General features: G+C 31.7%; 1 protein-coding gene across 1 annotated transcript in view; it reads right to left on the bottom strand.

Annotated features, from left to right (window-relative positions):
* The window catches only part of ELP4 (elongator acetyltransferase complex subunit 4), a 242,469-nt gene that overhangs the window by 121,751 nt on the left and 101,383 nt on the right, over positions 1 to 19,335 (bottom strand). The window contains exon 8 of the mRNA XM_032413876.1: positions 2,465 to 2,573. Within this exon, the coding sequence (XP_032269767.1) occupies positions 2,465 to 2,573 (109 nt within the window). The remainder of the gene's footprint in view (positions 1 to 2,464; positions 2,574 to 19,335) is intronic.

Raw genomic sequence — 19,335 nt, 5'->3', positions numbered from 1 at the left:
AGCAAACCACTGAAGAAAACTACATTTCAGAGCACACTCTAGGATCAAACTTTAACCCCTATGCCATTCCAAGACCCTCATTTCTGTGGCATGTTAGACCTTTGTGTAGCTGTTATAAGCTTTGTAATAGTGCTAGGTAAACCGTGAGCTTTGGCCTCTTGTCAGTAGAAACACTTGCTAATTTTTTCTGACAAGGGCACTGGATGCCTTTTGTGCAGCTTAATGCAGTTTCTGACTAAACTCGGGGTCATTTGCCACAGATGAAGACATGGAAGATTCTTCAGTGCATCACTCTGCCTGACTCAGCCCATATTTAAAATCATCATCCCAAAGACACTGATCTCTAAACATGGGGGAAGAAGGCAAATCCAAATCTGAACAAATGAGATGCAATCTTATTTAAAGAACTGCTTTTGTGTGTGTGTTTGAATGCTTAGTAATGTATGTATTCATTTTAGCTTCAAAGGGTAAACCTCTAGGTGCTTAACTTCCAAAATGGCCTCTTCAAAAATAATTCACTGAAATATCTGATTTATTAAACTTAAAAAAATGCAAAATACGTTAAGAAGACAGCTTTTAGATACAGATTAAAGATATCTTAGACAGAGCTACTTAGTAAAATACATTAGAAACGAGCACACCAGACTTTCACTTGCACATTCCTCATTTTACCTTGGTATATATATATATATATGCTGGTTTAGCTCTTAAGTCAGGAGGCCTTACACAATGAATGAATACAGTTTATCAGGTCCTTCTTATTAACAGAAATGCTACCTGTCGTCAAAACCCTTCATTAATCTGTTGGTAATAATTTATCGATTCAGAGATTTCAGCACAAAACATCATAGCCTTTCACCCTTGAAATGTTTTAATCAAAATAACTGTCTTAGAATATAAAATACAATTTACTAAATTTATTAGGTCATAATACTTACAAATGATATTCAGATATAATTTATTAAGGTAATATTTAACTTGAGTTGTTTTAAAAGAACGCAGAAATAATAAAAATTGAAAAATAGTTTATCTAGTTTTGAGACAAATAAGCCCTAGGAATGTAATGTACAGCATGGTGACTATGCTTAACAATAATGTGTTGTATATTAGCTAAGACAGGAGATCTTAAAAGTTCTCATCACTAGAGAAAAAACATTGTAAACTATGTGTGGTGATGTATGTTAACAAAACTTAACTGTGGTGATCATTTCATAATACATACATCTCTTACATCATTACTTTGTACACCTTAAACTAATAGAATGTTGTATGTCTATTATAGCTCAATAATAAATTAAAAAAAAGAAATAGTTTAATCTTAATAGTCTTCTTCCTATAATAGTGACAATAATGGATTAAATAATTATACATAGGGTTAATCTGGGCATATAGCATATACAGTTATGCAAGTTAATAATCATGAGGCAAATTATTTTATGTAGCTTTTGTTCATAGCTTATATTTTCTAGCCTTTAAAAAATACCTGATTGTTAGATTATGCTGTTTTATTACTTTTTAAAAGACTGTATGTTGACTTCAAAGCAGTGGTGGTTATCATATAAAGTATCTTATAATTTTTTTTTTTTTTAGACTCTAGAAATTGTCACAGTCCTGCAATCATAATCTTATATAATCTTCTAGCAGGCTTCAAATAAGATATTCAGTCTTTAGAGGTTTCCATGGAAGTACAGTAGGTCCACAATAATAACAGCAATAACTGACATTTAGTCAGTATAAGTAAATAGGTAAAAATCTATCATTCCCCATATTCTGTATTTTATTTAGAGCTAAGATGTGCAAAACTATTAAACCTTTCCTATTTCAATGATTCTATGTAAGAACCTTTATTTTAAAAAATCTCCAAATTAACCAAATGACCAAAATATTACTAAAAACTTCAAAAAAAATTAAAATCTGATTAATTGACCTGTGTTTATACTAGGGTGGCAATATTATAAAATTTGCTCAAAACGCAAACAACAAAATGAGCAAAGTCCAAATATAATCAAAGATGTTCACTTTCTGAAAATGTGATTGACTAGGGCTTTTAAAACATAGTAAGTATGAATTTTATTTTTCATATAGGTAGGCTTTGTAAAGCATAAACTACTATACAAAGCTGTTGTTATTAGAATTGATATATTTATTTCAAACATGGCTAAAAAGTACAACTGATTTCATGACAACTTTAAGTCCCTGGGACAATAAAATTTTTATCTGACTGAGGCATGGCTTAGTACTTGGGTTTGACTTCTTTCAAGTAGTTAAAACAGTCCATAGTCTTAATGTAATTTGGTGACAAGCTGCCATGAAAGAATGGTCAGGAATGGAAAACATTTAACAGATATATTATAAAATAAAACTCATGCTACTTGACAGTAGATTTTATGACTGGATACAATGCTTCCAGGTACTCTAGAGGCAACCCAGGATATTCTCTTCTCCTTATAAAGGTGCTGCTTACCATGATAATCCTTATATAATGGGTTGGTTTCTCTCTCAGAACCAATGAATGATTCCAGACCAACTACTGTATCTGACAAGTTTGTAACACGAGCAATAATTGCTTTATTCTGTAAAACAAGAAACAAAACACTCATTTTATATTTAATAATATAACATGTATTCAGTGCCATTATGCCATCTCAGTGACAAATTGTAGAGGAGATAAACTATCAACATAGAGAAATAATTCAAAGCTACCGCAGGCTGAAAACTGGATGAAAATATGCACTTAACTGAAAATTCTAGCCCATGTAGGTGTGTTATTCTAACTGGAAGAGCTGAAGAAAATATTCTTATTTTTGGTAGAGAGCATAAATTGATTATTTTTCTTCCGTTTTAAGGGTCAAGGCTACCTTTATCCTCACACACTATTCTTTTTCAAATTACTTTACCCATTGGAAAATCTGATAGACATCAGGATTCAGAAGCAGTAGATAGTACAGTATAATGTGTAAGGCAAGGTCCCGCTATCATCTGTCAACTGGGACCAGGTCCCAGCCCTGTAACAGCTGAGGTCCTCTGTATCATTTTAGAATCACGGAAGGGTCCAGCTAAGAGGCTGCAGCATGGCTAGCTCTGGAGTCTTCTGTCCTCTCCTTCCAGATGCTGCTATTTCGCTCTGGGATAACAATAAAGGCAAAGAAAAGAGAGTAGATGACTAGCACTAAACTAGTAGCCTACACTTTCCTTCCCAATACAACCTGACATGAACCAAAAACATTGCTAAATAATACATTGTAAAAAAAGTCACATTTTAAGTAGCAAAAGTTGTAAAATACCCAGAATTTCATGGCTATAAAAAAATCATTAAAAATATAATCATTAAATACCCTATAGGTTCTCTTGAATTATTTTATTTAGTGGAGATTCAGTATTTCTTTTAGCCCCTGACAGGGTGATAGGTCAGCAAATGTTTCATATATTATAACATCTTAGAAAAATTTTTGCTCTCAAGTTCTAGATAAGTTGAAAAAATGGTTCTTTGTAAAATTTTATACTTTTGAAACTCCCATTTTATACACTCATAATATCTACCAGTTTAAAAATAATCTTTAGAAAAGGATGGGAAATGTAAAGCAGTTAAGAAAATTTTAGTTTGATCCTATGACCCCTGTTAGAGGAAAGTCCAAACACAATGAAACACATTCACTTCCTGTAAACACGACTGACTACTGAGCTTACTGGTACTCCTCTGTTTCTTAAGTCCTGTAGTAAAGATTGCATAAGAATGAAAAATAAAACTGGTCAATGTTACCTGACTCAGTCTGAAATACATAGTAGCTCCTGTCACTAAACATTATGCTGAAATGACTGGTTAACTCATACCTAGGGCAGTATTTGAAACTCCTCTGTAAGTAGAAATATGTGTTATATAAAGAATGTTTCAGCCTTTGAATCAGTATGCTTAAAAGGAACCAGTAAAAATAATTATCCTTAATTGGCTTTAATACTCTTAATGATGTGGGTACCAAGTATAGAAAAACAAACATAATTTGAAAATGCCTATTTTTTTCTAAGGCAGTTTTTCATTCAATGGTAAGAAAATAATACAGATTGATTCCTTACTTTCAGTTCTATGCCACAGGGGATGGTCCTACTCCAGGAATAACAGGGGCTTCAGAGGCCATAAACAAGTTCCTCTCAATATTTCTTTAGCCAAAGACTATTATATCAAACTCATCCAGGTTGGGTTTCAGCCAGTTATTCTTCACCCAAACAAAAATGTCTGCCAGACATTCCAACAGCTGGGAGACAGTTCACAATGAGTCAACTTGAAAATGATTCATTGTGCTGAGTACTGAACAATGTTGGGGTGGGGGTGGGGTGTGGCTGGGTTGGTTGTAGAGGGTGAGAACAAGTGGGAGATGAAGAATAACCATGTGGTTCTCCCATTAAGAAGAATCTTAGATAACAACCAGCAGGCTCTTATCATTTCATTTTTAGGATAAACTCAACTGGGAAGAGTACTCCTGTCATGGACCCTCAGATGAACAAGCACTTATAAAGGCTACTGACAATATTTCTTAATCAAAAGGTCAGATTTCCTTTTATCTATAAATACAAGACTAAGCCTTTGTATCTAAATATCTGAATCTAAAATGATAAAAGTCAGTTTTTGTTAGAACTCAAGTATTCAGATATGCAGTGATATAAACTAGGGCTTTTTCAATTATTTTAATAATAGAAATTGTAAGGTTTAGGTATGTCTTCCATTCTAGTAGCATATAAGCAAGGTCCTGTATATTTAAATGGACAACCTGACATTCAAAGAAGGTTTCTTTCTTTAACCTTAAAATTTACTAACAAACCACTTAACACCCTTGTAATATTTGTCAACATTATAATTCTTTTTAAGGGAATTTATGGAAGATTTAAAAAAATCAACCATCCACTTTGTAGAGGAAAACTAATGAATTCCAAAATAAAAGATGTATACAGCCTGGATTTAGAAATCTCAGAAACTCATTCATATAGTTAATTTATTGTGTTTCTAAGTTCCATAGGTTTACACTAGAGTTATTAACTACAAACTAAATTTGATTTTAAAAGCTTTCATGAAGTCTTAGAGCAAGAAAAATAAGTTATATTTAAGAATGACCTTACTACTTTCTGCACAGCAGTTTTGGAAAATAGGTTACGTAACGTGGCAAACTTGGTGGTGGAAGCTGTACAGATATCGAAAAAAATGTGTATAGAATAAAAAGCACTGGAAATTATATAAGAATAACATCTAAGTTTCTGACTGAGATCATCTTTATCTTAATTATAAACTCATTCAGTATTCCAGTGATGTATAAAAGCATAAAAGATATTTGGGCATGTAAATGTACATATTTTTTAAAAAAGCTAAAATAGTGTTACAGATTACTTCTGTACCCCCAAGGTTCATAGGGAGTATGGTATATTGACACGATCATATCTTAAAACTACTTGTGTCCAAAGGTCTTTCAAATCATAATGGTCTTTCAGATAAAGGTAGGTAAATTTACTTAAAAGAATACTAAGTGGTCTTTCAGATAAAGGTAGGTAAATTTACTTAAAAGAATCTAAAATTGATAGCTTTAAAAATCCTCAAAGGCATAATAATCACAATTCACTTCAGGGAAAATACACTATGGACACTAAATTGTCAAAATATAATTCACAGTGTTCAGAAAGCTTTAGCATAATGATCTGAGCAGAGGCCTTGAAACTGGAACTTCCATATTCTCATCTTAACAGATTCTAAGTGTTTTTATGTTATTAGCCAAGATGTGAAACCTCTTTGGTCTGCAGTATACGTAGTTGGAAATGGAGAACCTCAAGGTATTTGTGCATCAGTTACTTGTACATAAAATTTGAGTAATTTTTGTGTTAATTTTGAAGTTGTTACATTATAGTTTCTAATAAGGAACATTTGAGTAAGGACATTCAGGATTCACCAGTAGGAGTAAATTAATGGTTATATTCATGCATGGCACAATGACATCACCCAAGTATGTACAATGATACTGCCACCCCTCCTCCTTGCCCATCTGGATGTGAAAATCTAGGATGGCTCAAAAATCCTCCCTATACTAGACAAATCTCCCTTCACTCCTGGGTGAAAGTTGTCAGCTCTGGACAGTAGCCAAGACAAGACTAGGAGGGAAGCCAGAAAAGAAGAGAGCCAGTGTCCAGGAGTTTTAAGAGTTTGCTGGCAGTCTCAAATAGCATTGTATTAAGTTACATAAAAGGTTCTTAAAACTTTCTGTTGCAGTGCAATTTCTTAATTATTTAGATTTAAATCATGTCAAATGCTGTTGCAAATAAAAATGGCAAATCAGATTGTCCAGTCCATTTTTTTATTCCAATTTTAATTTCACAAAATGTTTCAGAGTTTTTGTTTTGATTGTTTCTTGTTTGGTTTCATAGGATGTTTCCTGTTTTCTTTTATATAATGGTAACCTCTTTATTAGGATATGCCAAATCCATTAAATAGATTTTAAATAAATGAAGATTAATTTAATGCTCCCTTGCAATTCAAAGCTCATTAAACCAAAACTATGAACTTTAAGAGATAAAATTCAACTACTGCCATATAAGCTCCCTCCATTTTCTAATAAAAATAGTTGAGATACCTATTTAGAGTAACCAAGTAACAATTAGAATACCTCAAACCCTGAATGTTTTCTTACTTTCTTTGACCCAATTATCTCAACAATATAAAAAGATACAGTTTGTACCAATACAAAGTATACTGCCAGGAAAGATTTTTAACAAGAGAATTAAAAAGTAATTAACCAATCACTTAATTATTAAGAAGCTTGAAAAGAAAAAATCAGTTGACATAAAGCATTTATGCAATGCCTCAAATAAGAATAAGTTCTTGAGTTACTCAAATAAGATAGCAAATACAGAATATAAAGAGTAGAGCTCCCATTTGAGTATATGGCACACACATCAGATTTGGGATTACAACAGTGCAAAAGCACTATTAAGTTAATATTGAAAAGTTAAAGAAAGATTCAAATTACTTTGTTTGAACCTACTACGTGACATGATGTGTGTCTGTATATGTGGGGTGGGGGGTAGAATCCCAAGAAAAACAAGTATACTACTCAACATCTCATGTTATAACATTTTTCTGAGAAATGCATCAAAACACAAACATACTAGAACTTACGACATTTCTTTGTCATGTAATAAAAAAAACTTGAATAAAAGGATAAATCTAGAGATGTTTAATGAGGTATTTGTTTTTCTATGCTTATTAAGTTCTACATTCTATAGGATTGAGACTATGAAATAATAAAATTGTTTATACTGTAACTTTTTACAAACCTTCCCCCACCTTCCCCAGAGTTGTCATTTACTAGTAGATTAAATTTTTATTTTATAAAAATATTTTATAGTGGGAAAAATAATTCTGTTCATAATTATTTTGAGTTTAAGAATATAATTTTATCAAATAAAGTTATACTAATAAATATTTGTAATTATAATACCTTAATGAAGGTATTAGATTAAATCTTTCCAGATTTAATATTGACTTTTATTAAAATTCACACAGTTAATTTTAAAATACAGAGGAACTTGTGTAAATTTTAAAAATTGTAGCTATAACCACACTCTCTTGGTAGCATCTTATACTGATATTTATGTAGGGAAATCATAAAACAAACATATTTTGGTTCCTCTTTCTAACGCTTTAAAACATATCCACAAAGGAGCTAATGGCAAATATACTTAACCTCAAGGGCAAAATAAATTGCTAAATTGTCAAATTTTACTAGGATTAAGCAATGGAGCCACATCTTTTTGTGATTTCTATCTGATTGAATACTTGGTATTCTAAGTTTTGACATGAATTTTTTTTTAAGAACACATGATGTTATTTTCAGAAATATTATCTACATTTACACTGGCCTCAAATAGTACATGCTTTGCAGAACATTTATTTACATTAGTTTTTTTTTTTCGTTTTCTTTTTCAATAGGTTATTCTATTAAACATTTTTAAAAATCTTACATATTCTGAAGACTTTTATACATGGGGTAAGCAAAATATTGTAATGAATAGGCTGAAGAGAATAATGGTATAATATTCAAAATTAATTTAACGTATTTTTTCATAAGTGATAGTTTCATATTATTCATATGAACATTTGTATTTTTTGTTTAAAAATGTTTAATGGGTAACTTCTTAAATCAGAAATTTGTTGCTTACTACTTTATACTTGAAACCTTTAAAATGTAATTCACAGATGTCCAAAAGCTCATAGCTTGCCTGGAAAAACAATTGCTAAAATCCAAATATCAAACAGAACATCCAGCTGATGTTAGTGATGCAGTGGTAGGTTAAAGATACTAAAGTTTAAAATCAGCTTAGAATAATCCCATATTGAGTATAAAATGATAGCCTGTCATCAGGAACAGGCTGACAGAGCCAGGTCCAGATGGGAGACTGGCTGGGAAAAGAGCTGAGGCAGGTGGGAAAATGATGGGAACCTGACGGCAGACAGGACTACTCCCTCTGCTGGCAAGGTTCTCATCTGCTTGAATTTTTAACTAATGACTAGCTTTTCTTTAATTATTTAAGATAACACCAATAAATTATGTAAGGTGTTCCTTCTTTAGTTGGCTGTTCTGCATTTCCACATTTTCAAATTCATGGCATCCTATTTTTCACCAGATTAATTTCTCAGAGATATAAGGATCCAATGTTTCACCAGGAGGTCCAATTATTTATCTTGTAATTTAATTGCATCCTAAGCATAAGCAAATGTAGCATTGCTTTTATGATATAAGGCCTTTAAAAATTAAGAATGCCTTTGATTTTATATTTGTTGATATATGTACCTTCTTGAAGAAAAACATTTCTTGGGCTATAGACTTCACAATCTCTTTCTCAGGCTCTGCATAATGCCCCGTAATGAAATAATATAGAAATGAACCATATAAATCAACTATACAGGGAACAAGGAAACAGCATGTCACAGCAAAACAGCATAGATGTACAGCGCCAAACCTATCTGATAATCTAATGATCTGAGTTTATAGATATTATGTACTAATATGTAAGAAATTAAGAATTAATGTTTACATAAAAATTTGTTAAATTTTACAGAAAAATTATTCAATATTTGATTTTCAATGTAAGTTAATAGCTGCAGCAAAAACATTTAGTAAAAATCTGTTCTAAGATTTTGGCCTACAACCAGAAGCTCCCAGAACAGGAGGGATCAGCTTTTTCACCCACTGTTCTCATCTGAATCCTGGCTTAAAAGCTATTCCAGCTCCCAGCTTTCCAGAAGGCTCCATCCCAGGAATCCCTGCCTGCCATTTGGTTTGCTGATTTTAATCTCTCAGGACTTTCTTACAGTGGCTCTACTATGCTGAACTGGCACTTGCTTCTAGAAGTGAGTTATTATTAAACCTGTAGGTCAATTGTGGCACTAACAACTCTTTGGAAGCTTTCAGCCACAGTGTACAATTTGCTAGTCTAATTAAATATTAATTCTATGTGTTACATTTTGTGGCTAAGAGCTTTTATTTTCCATCATCAGCCTGGAAGAGAAAGAGGTTACAAGGCTAATTTAATCTCTCCCCTGGTCCTCCCCAACATTCAAGATTAACTACATAGGGTGCGAAAACATTATTAAAGAAGCAGAAACTCTTTATATAATAATAATACTGTAATTAATAGCAAAGGGCTAAAACATAATGTTAAGATATAATATATGACCTCATACTTAAAGAGCTTTAAATTATAATTAGTTACAAGCACATTTCGTTTCAATATTAAGAAATAAGTATCTTTTTTTTGAAGACAGTAATCTTTCTTTAAGAAAAAGTATGCATCCAGGTATATAAATAGGAATAACTCAAAACTTACATTTTCTCACAGGTATTTTTCAGACAGCTTGTAACACCAAAGATTAAAAGCTTAATAATTTTATTTGTAAAAAAAAAAGGCAAAATTAAATAAAGTTGTATCTATTTTCTATACATAAAGAGTGATGAAGTCAAAGATAGTTTATAATAAAAATAATTAATGTTAAAGATCCTTTCCTCTTTTTTCTTCTACCATGTTCAAGTGGACTGAACACAGAGGTCCCTCTCTGCTTCTGTTCCCAGAACAGTTGTGTCCATGCCTGGACACTGGGCATTATAAAGACTGCAGTCCAACAGCCAAAGATTCCATATGCCCAAACAGATGACTCAATCTCCATACTGTGATGAGACGTTTCACTATTTCTATCATTGATATATTTGAAAATTTTGGCTCTAAATAGTACTTTAACAACCACCACCACTACAAGGAAGTACAGTATGAATCACCATATGAAGTGTAACATCACAAAGTTACTTTAGAACAAAAAAAAGTTTTAAATTAAAATTAGTTTTCTTTTTATGGCTTGCTGAATATGCTCTGGTTAGATTACGTATAATGAAAGGTTTCTAAATGGTAATTTTTTCCTTTAGAGATGCACACTTATCTTACTGACCATTTCAAATATCTTGCTCTTATTTAATGTCCATATTTACACTAAGATAAAATGGTACATACTCTGCAACTAATTCTCTATATAGACAGAAACTTACAGAAAAATTGGAGTTTATTTGTGTAAAAAGTTTCAAACATCCTTGGCCAAGAAAGTAAATTAAATACATATGTATAATGCCTACAAGCTGAGACTTGATTTAAAAAATTGATCAGATACCAGAATATGTAAGAGAAAACAGAAGAAAATAAAAACTGGAGGTATAAGAATTATAGGTTCTTATAAACAGCCTACAGTAGCAAAGTTGAAACACAGTTCTATTATTTGTTATTCTAAAGAATAATAGATTCTGTTTACAATGCACCAGACTCATATGAAGTTACTAAATTTTCAGAGACTAGAATTTGACACATATGGTGCAAAATTAAAATAGGTTTAATACAATTCAGTTGACTTCTTAAAATTGTTGCTTTTTAATCTTCTAAAAATGTTAATCTCTTACAATCTACTTCAGACTAGTTGAGAAGATCTAGAAAAATAAAAATCAGATTCTCAGTTGAGAATATCTTGATTAAGGAACTCATGAAAAATTGACAGACAGAATATCTGACTTTATCTTTTAGTAATTGATAATTATGATCAAGAGATTAAATCTAATCTCTAGTTTTCATCCTTAAATATTCTCCTTAATTAAGTGCACTTAGATTACATTATGTGACAGAAGGTGATGTTATGCTTTCCTATAATGATGCTTTTATAAAAAATTACATTAAAAATATTTTCCAAAATTTTATAGTTATAAACTCACAAAAGTCTGTTGTTCCTTCACTGTGCAATTATTTTTAGTTCTTGTTTTAAGAATAAAAGATTTCACACTGAGAGAAATTCACAAGGCCACTGGAGTCCACCTCTCATAATTCCATATTAGTGGTTAGTTCTAAGCAGTCCATTACTTGACTTAGAGTTTAGCTGCTAAGATACTCAGCATGAATACAAAAGTCTATGGATGCGAAAAGACTTGTTCTGAATTTCTCTACTTTGAAACATTCATTCATTCCAGTGGGTTCAAAGCTTTATTACATTAATGTTGTAAAATATTAATTTGAAAATATATCAATTAAAATAACACACTAAAATCTTCAATTTTCAAGAGACATTATAACAAGACATTTTCTTCCTGCTTTCCTTCAGAAAATGAGTTTTCCTTGGTATAAACTAACATACTGGTGATGGTTTTCTTCAAAGAGATAGATGGGGAAAAAAGTCCACAGATCAAATTGTTAGAAAACATGGGTTATATGATAAAAACTGAATAAGACTATTAACTGACCAAATGCCAATGATGACCAGTCAAAATATGTTCTAGGCCACTTTCAAATCTGAAATCTATTCTGAATAAAATAAAGTTTAAATAGTTTATAAACTAATGTTCTGTAAGCAAATACATTAAATGCTGGCAATATTTAGAAGTATTCTAGAATGAGAAAATGTTATTTAATATTTTATCATGAATAATGTCAAAGAAGTTTTCATCCCTGCATTATTATATAATTAAGGAGAAATTTATTAGGTGGTTGTTTATATTTAAAAATTCCTTTAAAAAGTAGGTTATGACAGTTGGAATAAATTAGCAATAATAAAAAGTAAATTTTCTTCCCGAAAGGAAAGCTCTGAGAAAGGTGTAGAAAAATACACACCCCCCCATTTTAATCACAATTCTAAGTTCTTGGATATTTATTTCCTGACAGTTTCAGGTAAAAGTGCTTTTGATCAATAAAAACAAATCAAGAACAACCTGTCATAGATTGTGTAAATAAAATGCATTAGCTAAGAGAAATTTATTTTCCTTTCACCTTACCAATGAAATCATAATAAGGCATAAAACTAAATTTTTTTGGCATAAAACTTAATTTTTATTTCCAAAAAGAATAAATGTTATCGGTTATCATTTTCTTCAAGCACACAACTGTCACTAGGAATTGAAAATAAAATTAACTTAAAAGGCACAAAATGTTATATAATTTGGAGGTGGATGACAGAGTTCACTAACAGTGAGCCAGTTCCCATTCATAAGACCAAAAAAAATTATAGCTTCATATCTTGCTGATATGGACATCAAACAGTATCCTATTGTAACTGCTTCAAAGGTATCACTTTGCAAAAACTCTCATTAAAAAGTTTTGAACGGTGCACAAACATTTCTGTTTCAAAGAGTAAACGGGAAAAAAGCAGTAGCATGTTCAATATACCTGAAATAGAACAACCTTTAAATTAGAAATTTATACTTAAGTTTTAAAGAGTTGAAGTAATATTTCTCATACTTAAATAATACATAGTAAGAGTTTCAAGGTAGGGTTTTAGTTATTTTTCTTAGATGTAACCTTCCCTCTTTTTTTTTTTTAATCCACAACAACCTTCATTCGACAACAGTTTTGAACAGTTGAGTTGTGAGAACGTGAGCAGCTGCTGTTATTATAACTAAAGGTCTGTCTACGGCTTGAGTCTGAGAGACCACATGTTCGGCTGTCCTCTCATCTTGCCATCCTCACCAATTAACTATTAACATGGAGGGCTGTACACATGCTCTGGGGGGCTCTTTAACAGGCTTCTTGGCGAGTGGAACAACTACACAGCAGGGATCTGGGAACTGGGTAATGCTGGAATATAGGGGAGCCGGCCGTAGTTCCGCTCTTTCTAAGGACACTTTACTCCATAGTCTAGCATGTAACAAAGTCTGTATTTAACTTGGCCATTTTCACATACATTTTCAATACAATGTTTCTGAGCAGATGCTCAAACTATTTTCTAGAATGAGACATATTAATATGAGTAATGTTACAACCTCACAGGGAAAATTGTTTAAGACGATATATTTTTTAAGACATTCATAATATATTTGATGAATAATTTTAATGCTTTCTTAACAGATATTTAGAATTTATTTTTATATATTTGCTTCAATCTATGCTTGTTATTTTTTCCTGTGCTGTTATGGAAATAAGTTTTAACCCAAAGAAAATAAAAAAAAATTCCAAGTTCAAAGTTGTGAGGCCGAACACAAAATATTTCAAAGGCAAATTTGAAAATAATTCTTTTTCATTCTGCTTGCAAAAGTCTTATTATAACAATAAATTCAAGTCAGTTTTGAATCTATGTCATTATTTTCCCTATTTTAACTTTTCCTCCTCTTTGCAATTTCCTTAACTATGTGTTCCTTCCCTACAATGAAATTAAACATGGGAAGCATGCCAAAAGTATAATAAAGGGTAACTAATCATTACTGTACAAGTCTGACAGAATGCTAATAACTAAAGAACACTGATTGGCTGTTTTACCAATTTAAGAGATATAGATATTTTATGGACTTTTAATCTAGTGATATTTTACACAAAATATTCAACTAAAGGTATCACAACTCTATTACCTATAGATGTTTAATTATATGACATTTCCAAAGATATGAAACTACATTTCTATTTCCTACAGAAACCACTTTATTATCAAATTCCAAGCTCAAGCATGCAAACACCTACATATACTCATTTTCTGCTCCATCCATACTATCTTTTACATTGCTGAGAAACCTCCACAAGGATCAGGACCTTGTTTGTCTTACGCACTACTATATGCCCACGAGTGTCAATGCGTGCAGTAAATATTTGTTAAGTGAATGAATGAGTTAAATTACCCTTAGACATTCAATCACCCACTTAAATCCTGACTCAGTCTGTAGAATGGCACTTGTCGCAGCAGAGAGGAAGCTGACGTACGATGTTAGAGAGTCATGGTACAACACGGTGAGGTTACCATGATTTAGCTGGCCATCTGACTTCATGCAGGCCTCCGGGTCTATGTCAGGCCTGACCTGTGAGAAGACTCTGTCGGAGTCTTGTATGAAAAGAGAAAGAAAGCTGAGGATTTCTACTGCTTTGATGCACTTGTACAACTTATTTTTCTGTCGCCTGATCTCTATTCAAATTCTCGATTTCGGAAGTCTTTTTAAGTAAGAATAGTGAAGGTAATGATTGCTGACATATACTGAGTGTCAGTACTGCGTCAGCACATGTTGTCGCTAATCCTCTGAATTCGGCCTTCTGCACCCCATTTTTACAGAGGAAGAAGCTGAGGCTGACAAAGTTAAGACTCGACTAAAACCATATGACTAATTGAGTCTATCTGTCTCCAAAAGCCGAGGCTCTTTCTGTCATTGAATGCTACCTGCGCACAGTCTGTTTCTTAATTTTGACGGTATTTTAGTCCTTCCATTGAGTAAGCTGCATAGCATGGTGGTTAAGAGTATGGTAATTAGAGGGTACTGCTCTGGTCTAAATCCTGCCCCTCATTAGTTGTGTGACCTAGGGAAAGTCACTTCAATTTTTTTGTCCCTTGTATCCTAATCTGTAAAATGGAGACAATAATAGCACCAACCATATGGGCTTATTGTGAAGATAAAATGAGTTAATATTTGAAGACAGCTGAGGTTTGCAACTGGCCCAGAGAAATCACTCTGTAAGATTTACTAAATAAACTCAGAGTCCCCTGGTTCTGTTTATTCATATGTCTTTGATTAGCTTTGTAAGCATAATGCTTCCAGTTCTTATTCTCTTTCCTTAGCCTAAACATTGCGATTTTCCTTGTGGTCTTTAAGAGTTATTAGGAGTTTTATCCCCTATTTACATCATGATTGGCTTAAGCAAACTGTTAAGTCTTATATTTTTCTCCTAAGTACTTTGATATTAAAAAAATATATGGTGAGATGTCATGCTCAAAGATCAAAAGAATAATTTATTTCTTTTAATAGCTCAACTGATATTAGGGCCAGAAAACTACTTATATGATAGCTAGAAAAATTGCCAAGGGAAGAGACTATGGAAAATGGGAAAATTTTAGATGGATGAGCAGTCTTTAAAAAAGATATTCTCTGTTTTGAGGAACACGTCTTAATTCTTGCTCACATTATTTAACCTTAGACTCATCACCAAGTCTGACCCTCTACTTTCCTATTTCCATTTCAAAATAGTCTTTTTACTGGTACCTTAAAAAACATAAATTTAAACTGTATCTTTTCCAGTTATATAAAGTTTTAAATGTATCTATAAAATACCAAAGTGCAAATATTGCATAATGTTCAGACATCCAGTCCACCTTATCATCTCAATCATTATTTAACTGGTGATATAGATAGGACGACTTGAGCTCATCTGATAGTATGACCGTTGTTTCCTTACACAGGAAAATTTGAAAATTTTTTTTTTCCTTTTTCTTGCATTGATCCCTTTGGACTAAATAAAGAAAATTACATGTATACATGTGTTTATTTCATAATTGTTTTTCTTTGCTTTGCAGTTACACATAAGGAAATATGCTTCCATCCTTTTTTCCTCCCCTGACTGCAATGAAACTTTTTACTTAATCTTTCACATGTACTAATTTATCAAGGGTTTTAGAATGATAGTTTTCTCTTTAAAAATACTTAACAATAGCCATGTTAGCCTAGAACCTTCTTCCTAATGGAAAGTTACTGCCATCGGAGGTAGTTAATAATTCAAGATACATAAAGATGTAGTGTGACAGAGAGGAAAGAGTAAGTTTTAAACAGATCTGAGTTTGATATTAGCTTTAAATATGTAATTAAATATGTGACTTTGCCGAATCACTTAATTTCAGTTTAATCTTGTTTGCAATTGGCATTACGCCTATCTTGCAAAGTTTTTGTGATGATTAGGGCAGCTAGCTATATAACTTAACAGTGAAGATGTTGGAGTTTGGAGTCAGGGAAAGACATGAGTTAGAATATTACTGGCCTTGCCATTTATTAACTATGTGACCTTGTAAAAATAGAGGTAAGGCTTGTGGTCAATATTCAAGAACATAATGCTTGTAGAGTGCTTGGCATGTGGTATGTGCCTAATAGTTATAGTAATAGCATAGTTGCAGTACTAGTAAGAGTAGCAATATTTTCACCAGTATCTGATAAGTCTCTTCCAAAGTTTACTTATCATTGTAATCAAGAAACTCATTAAAGCTAACCAAATTTATTAAAGTATTAACTTTATAATGACTTAACATCATTAACAATGCAAACAATTTAAGTATGTGTACAATGTCTAAGATGATTAGAGAAAGGAGTTTCCCTATGATATTCATGTGATTGTAAACTCACAATGTTAGGTTCATGCACAATCTGTAAAAAGCCCTTAACGGAAAAATAAATTATCCTCTTATAAAATTATAAATAAATTCTACTGGCCAAGGAGGCAAAATTCATTTCTTATTTATGCCAAACTTTTCAGTCATAAGGCTTGAAATATGCTGGTATATCCTGTATATAATTAAGGTAACTAAATGACATTTTAACAAATTGGCCATTTGCAGATAAGGTTGGGGTATGTTAGAAAAAAGATGCTAAAATCACATAATTTATAATAAAGATTCAAGAAGTTTCAACAATCAGATATTAGAAATAATTTCCTAAGTAAGAATCATTATTTCTTTAATTAACATTTATCGAACATCTAGGAAAAGCCTAGTTGCTGTGCTAGGAATCTTTATACTTTATTGTCTTTAATGATGTATTATTATCATAAACCTAAGCTGGCAAAAAAGAAAATTATAAATATGTAGCCCTAACTTCCCAGAGACCACAAAGCATTAGATATATAAGATTATATGAAATCACATATTTGAGGCAGACAGTAAGTACCTTGGTAAATAGTAATACTAAAAAAAAGAGAACTAGTGAATGTAAAGTGTGTTAACATATAATTAGAATGTTAACTAATAAGTCAAAAACAATTTGAGAACATGAACTAAAGTTGTGCAAAAAATTCAAATTGGAATACATTGACCTGTTAGTAAAAGATAAAACTACAAAACTTTTAGATGAAAACATAGGAAAAAAACCCTAGAGAGGGCAAAGATTTGTAAAATGGGAGGAATAGGGGAGAGAAATTGCTAACCATTAAAAAAATTGATAAGTTAAACTTCATTAAGATTAAAAACTTCAGCTCTTCAAAAGATACTGTTAATAGAAAAGGCCAAGTCATAGACTGGAAGAAAATTATTGCAAAGATATACCTAAAATATTTAAGGAATTTTACCATTCAATGAGGAGATAAATGACTCAAAACAATGGACAAAAGACAGACAAAAGAAGACAGGCAAACAGCCAACAAGTATATGATAAGATGGTGAACATCATTAGTTATCAAGGAAATGCAAATTACCACAAAGTCATACATTTTACGTGCACTACAATGGCTAAAATATGAAAGACCAAAAATAAAAAGGTTTGGAAGGATGTGATTCCTAGAGAGATGAAAATACATATCTGTACAAAGACTCATACATTAATGTCCATAGCAGCTTTATTCATAATAGCTTCAATCTGGAAAGAACTCATGCCCATCAGTAGAAATTGTGGTATATTTTTACATTCAAAAACTAATCAGCAATAAAAGTAAACTGTGGCACGTATAACACTGTAGATGGTGCTGATATTAACCAATATGATTGTTTGATACTGTATAGTGAAATGTGTAAATATTTTTAGATCTGCATAACTCGGTGAATCAATGCCTTCCAAATGACCAAGGAATGAAATGTTGATATCTTGAATGGGTAAAAGACCCATTCAAAGCACAAAATAAGCCAATGCCTTTTAGTGTAACATACTATGAAAAAGTTCACTGATACAGTTTTTGATTCCACATTGTAATTAATGTTTATAAAACTATTATTTTTTGAGTTTCAGTGTATATTGAAAAAGAATATCCACAATTATCTGAAAAGGCTATTAGAACAGTTCTCCCTTTTCCAACAATATATCTGTATGAAGTCAGATTTTCTTTTCATTTTTCAACCAAAACAATGTATCACAATGGATTGAATAAGGAAGCAAATATTAGAACCTGCTGTTTTCTACTAAGGAAAAATGTAAAAACGTTACTCTTCCTGCTAAAATTTTTGTTTTCTTTTGGAAAATCATTATTATTTACAATTGTGTAATCATTTTATTATTTTAAATGAATTCATAAAAATTTAAAAATTTGTTTCAGTTTCTAACATGGTAAATATTAGATACAACTCAAATGAAAAAAAAGTTGAGATTGTCCATAGTTTTTAAGAGTGTAAAGAGGTTCTGAGATAAAAAAGTTTGAGAATCACTGGACTAAAGTTCTGATCTGATATCCTCATAACTCTGCTATCAGATTTACCAACTATTTTGTAACTTATCTTTTTTTTATCAGCAGCTTTATTGAAATAACAATTCACCCATTTAAAGTGCACAATTCAGTGGTGTTTTAGTATTCACAGATATGTGCAACCCTCATTCAAGGCAATTTTATCACATTTTCTTCACTTTAAAAAAAAACCCAAACCTTCAATCTTTTTACAAATCACCCCTCTGCATATTCAAGGTCTCCATGTCTCACTACACTCCAAACCCTAGGTAATGCTATTTATTTTCTGTCTCTACAGATTTCCTATTCAGGACCTTCATATTAATGAAATCATATAGTATATGTTCTTTTGTGGCTTCTTTTACTTGGCATAATCTTTTTTAAGGTTCATCCATCTTGTAGCAAATATTAGTACTTCATTCCTTTTTATAGCCAAATAATATTTCATTGTATGGATATACACATTTGTTTATCCAGGCATCAGTAATGGAGATTTAGGCTGTTTCCATCTTTTGGCTCTTATGAATAATGGTGCTATAAACATTCATGCACATGTTTCTATGTGGACACATGGTCTCATTTCTCTTGGGTATATGCTAATGAGTAGAATTGCTGGGTCATATGATAACTCTATGTTGAATCATTGAAAAGTGCCAGACTGTTTCCAAAGCAGCTGTACCC

The sequence above is a fragment of the Phoca vitulina genome, unplaced genomic scaffold (genome assembly GCF_004348235.1).
Source record: "Phoca vitulina isolate PV1807 unplaced genomic scaffold, GSC_HSeal_1.0 scaffold16, whole genome shotgun sequence".
Lineage (NCBI taxonomy): Eukaryota > Metazoa > Chordata > Mammalia > Carnivora > Phocidae > Phoca > Phoca vitulina.
The sequence above is the reverse complement of the archived record's forward strand: the minus strand, read 5'-3'. Positions and strand labels throughout refer to the sequence as shown.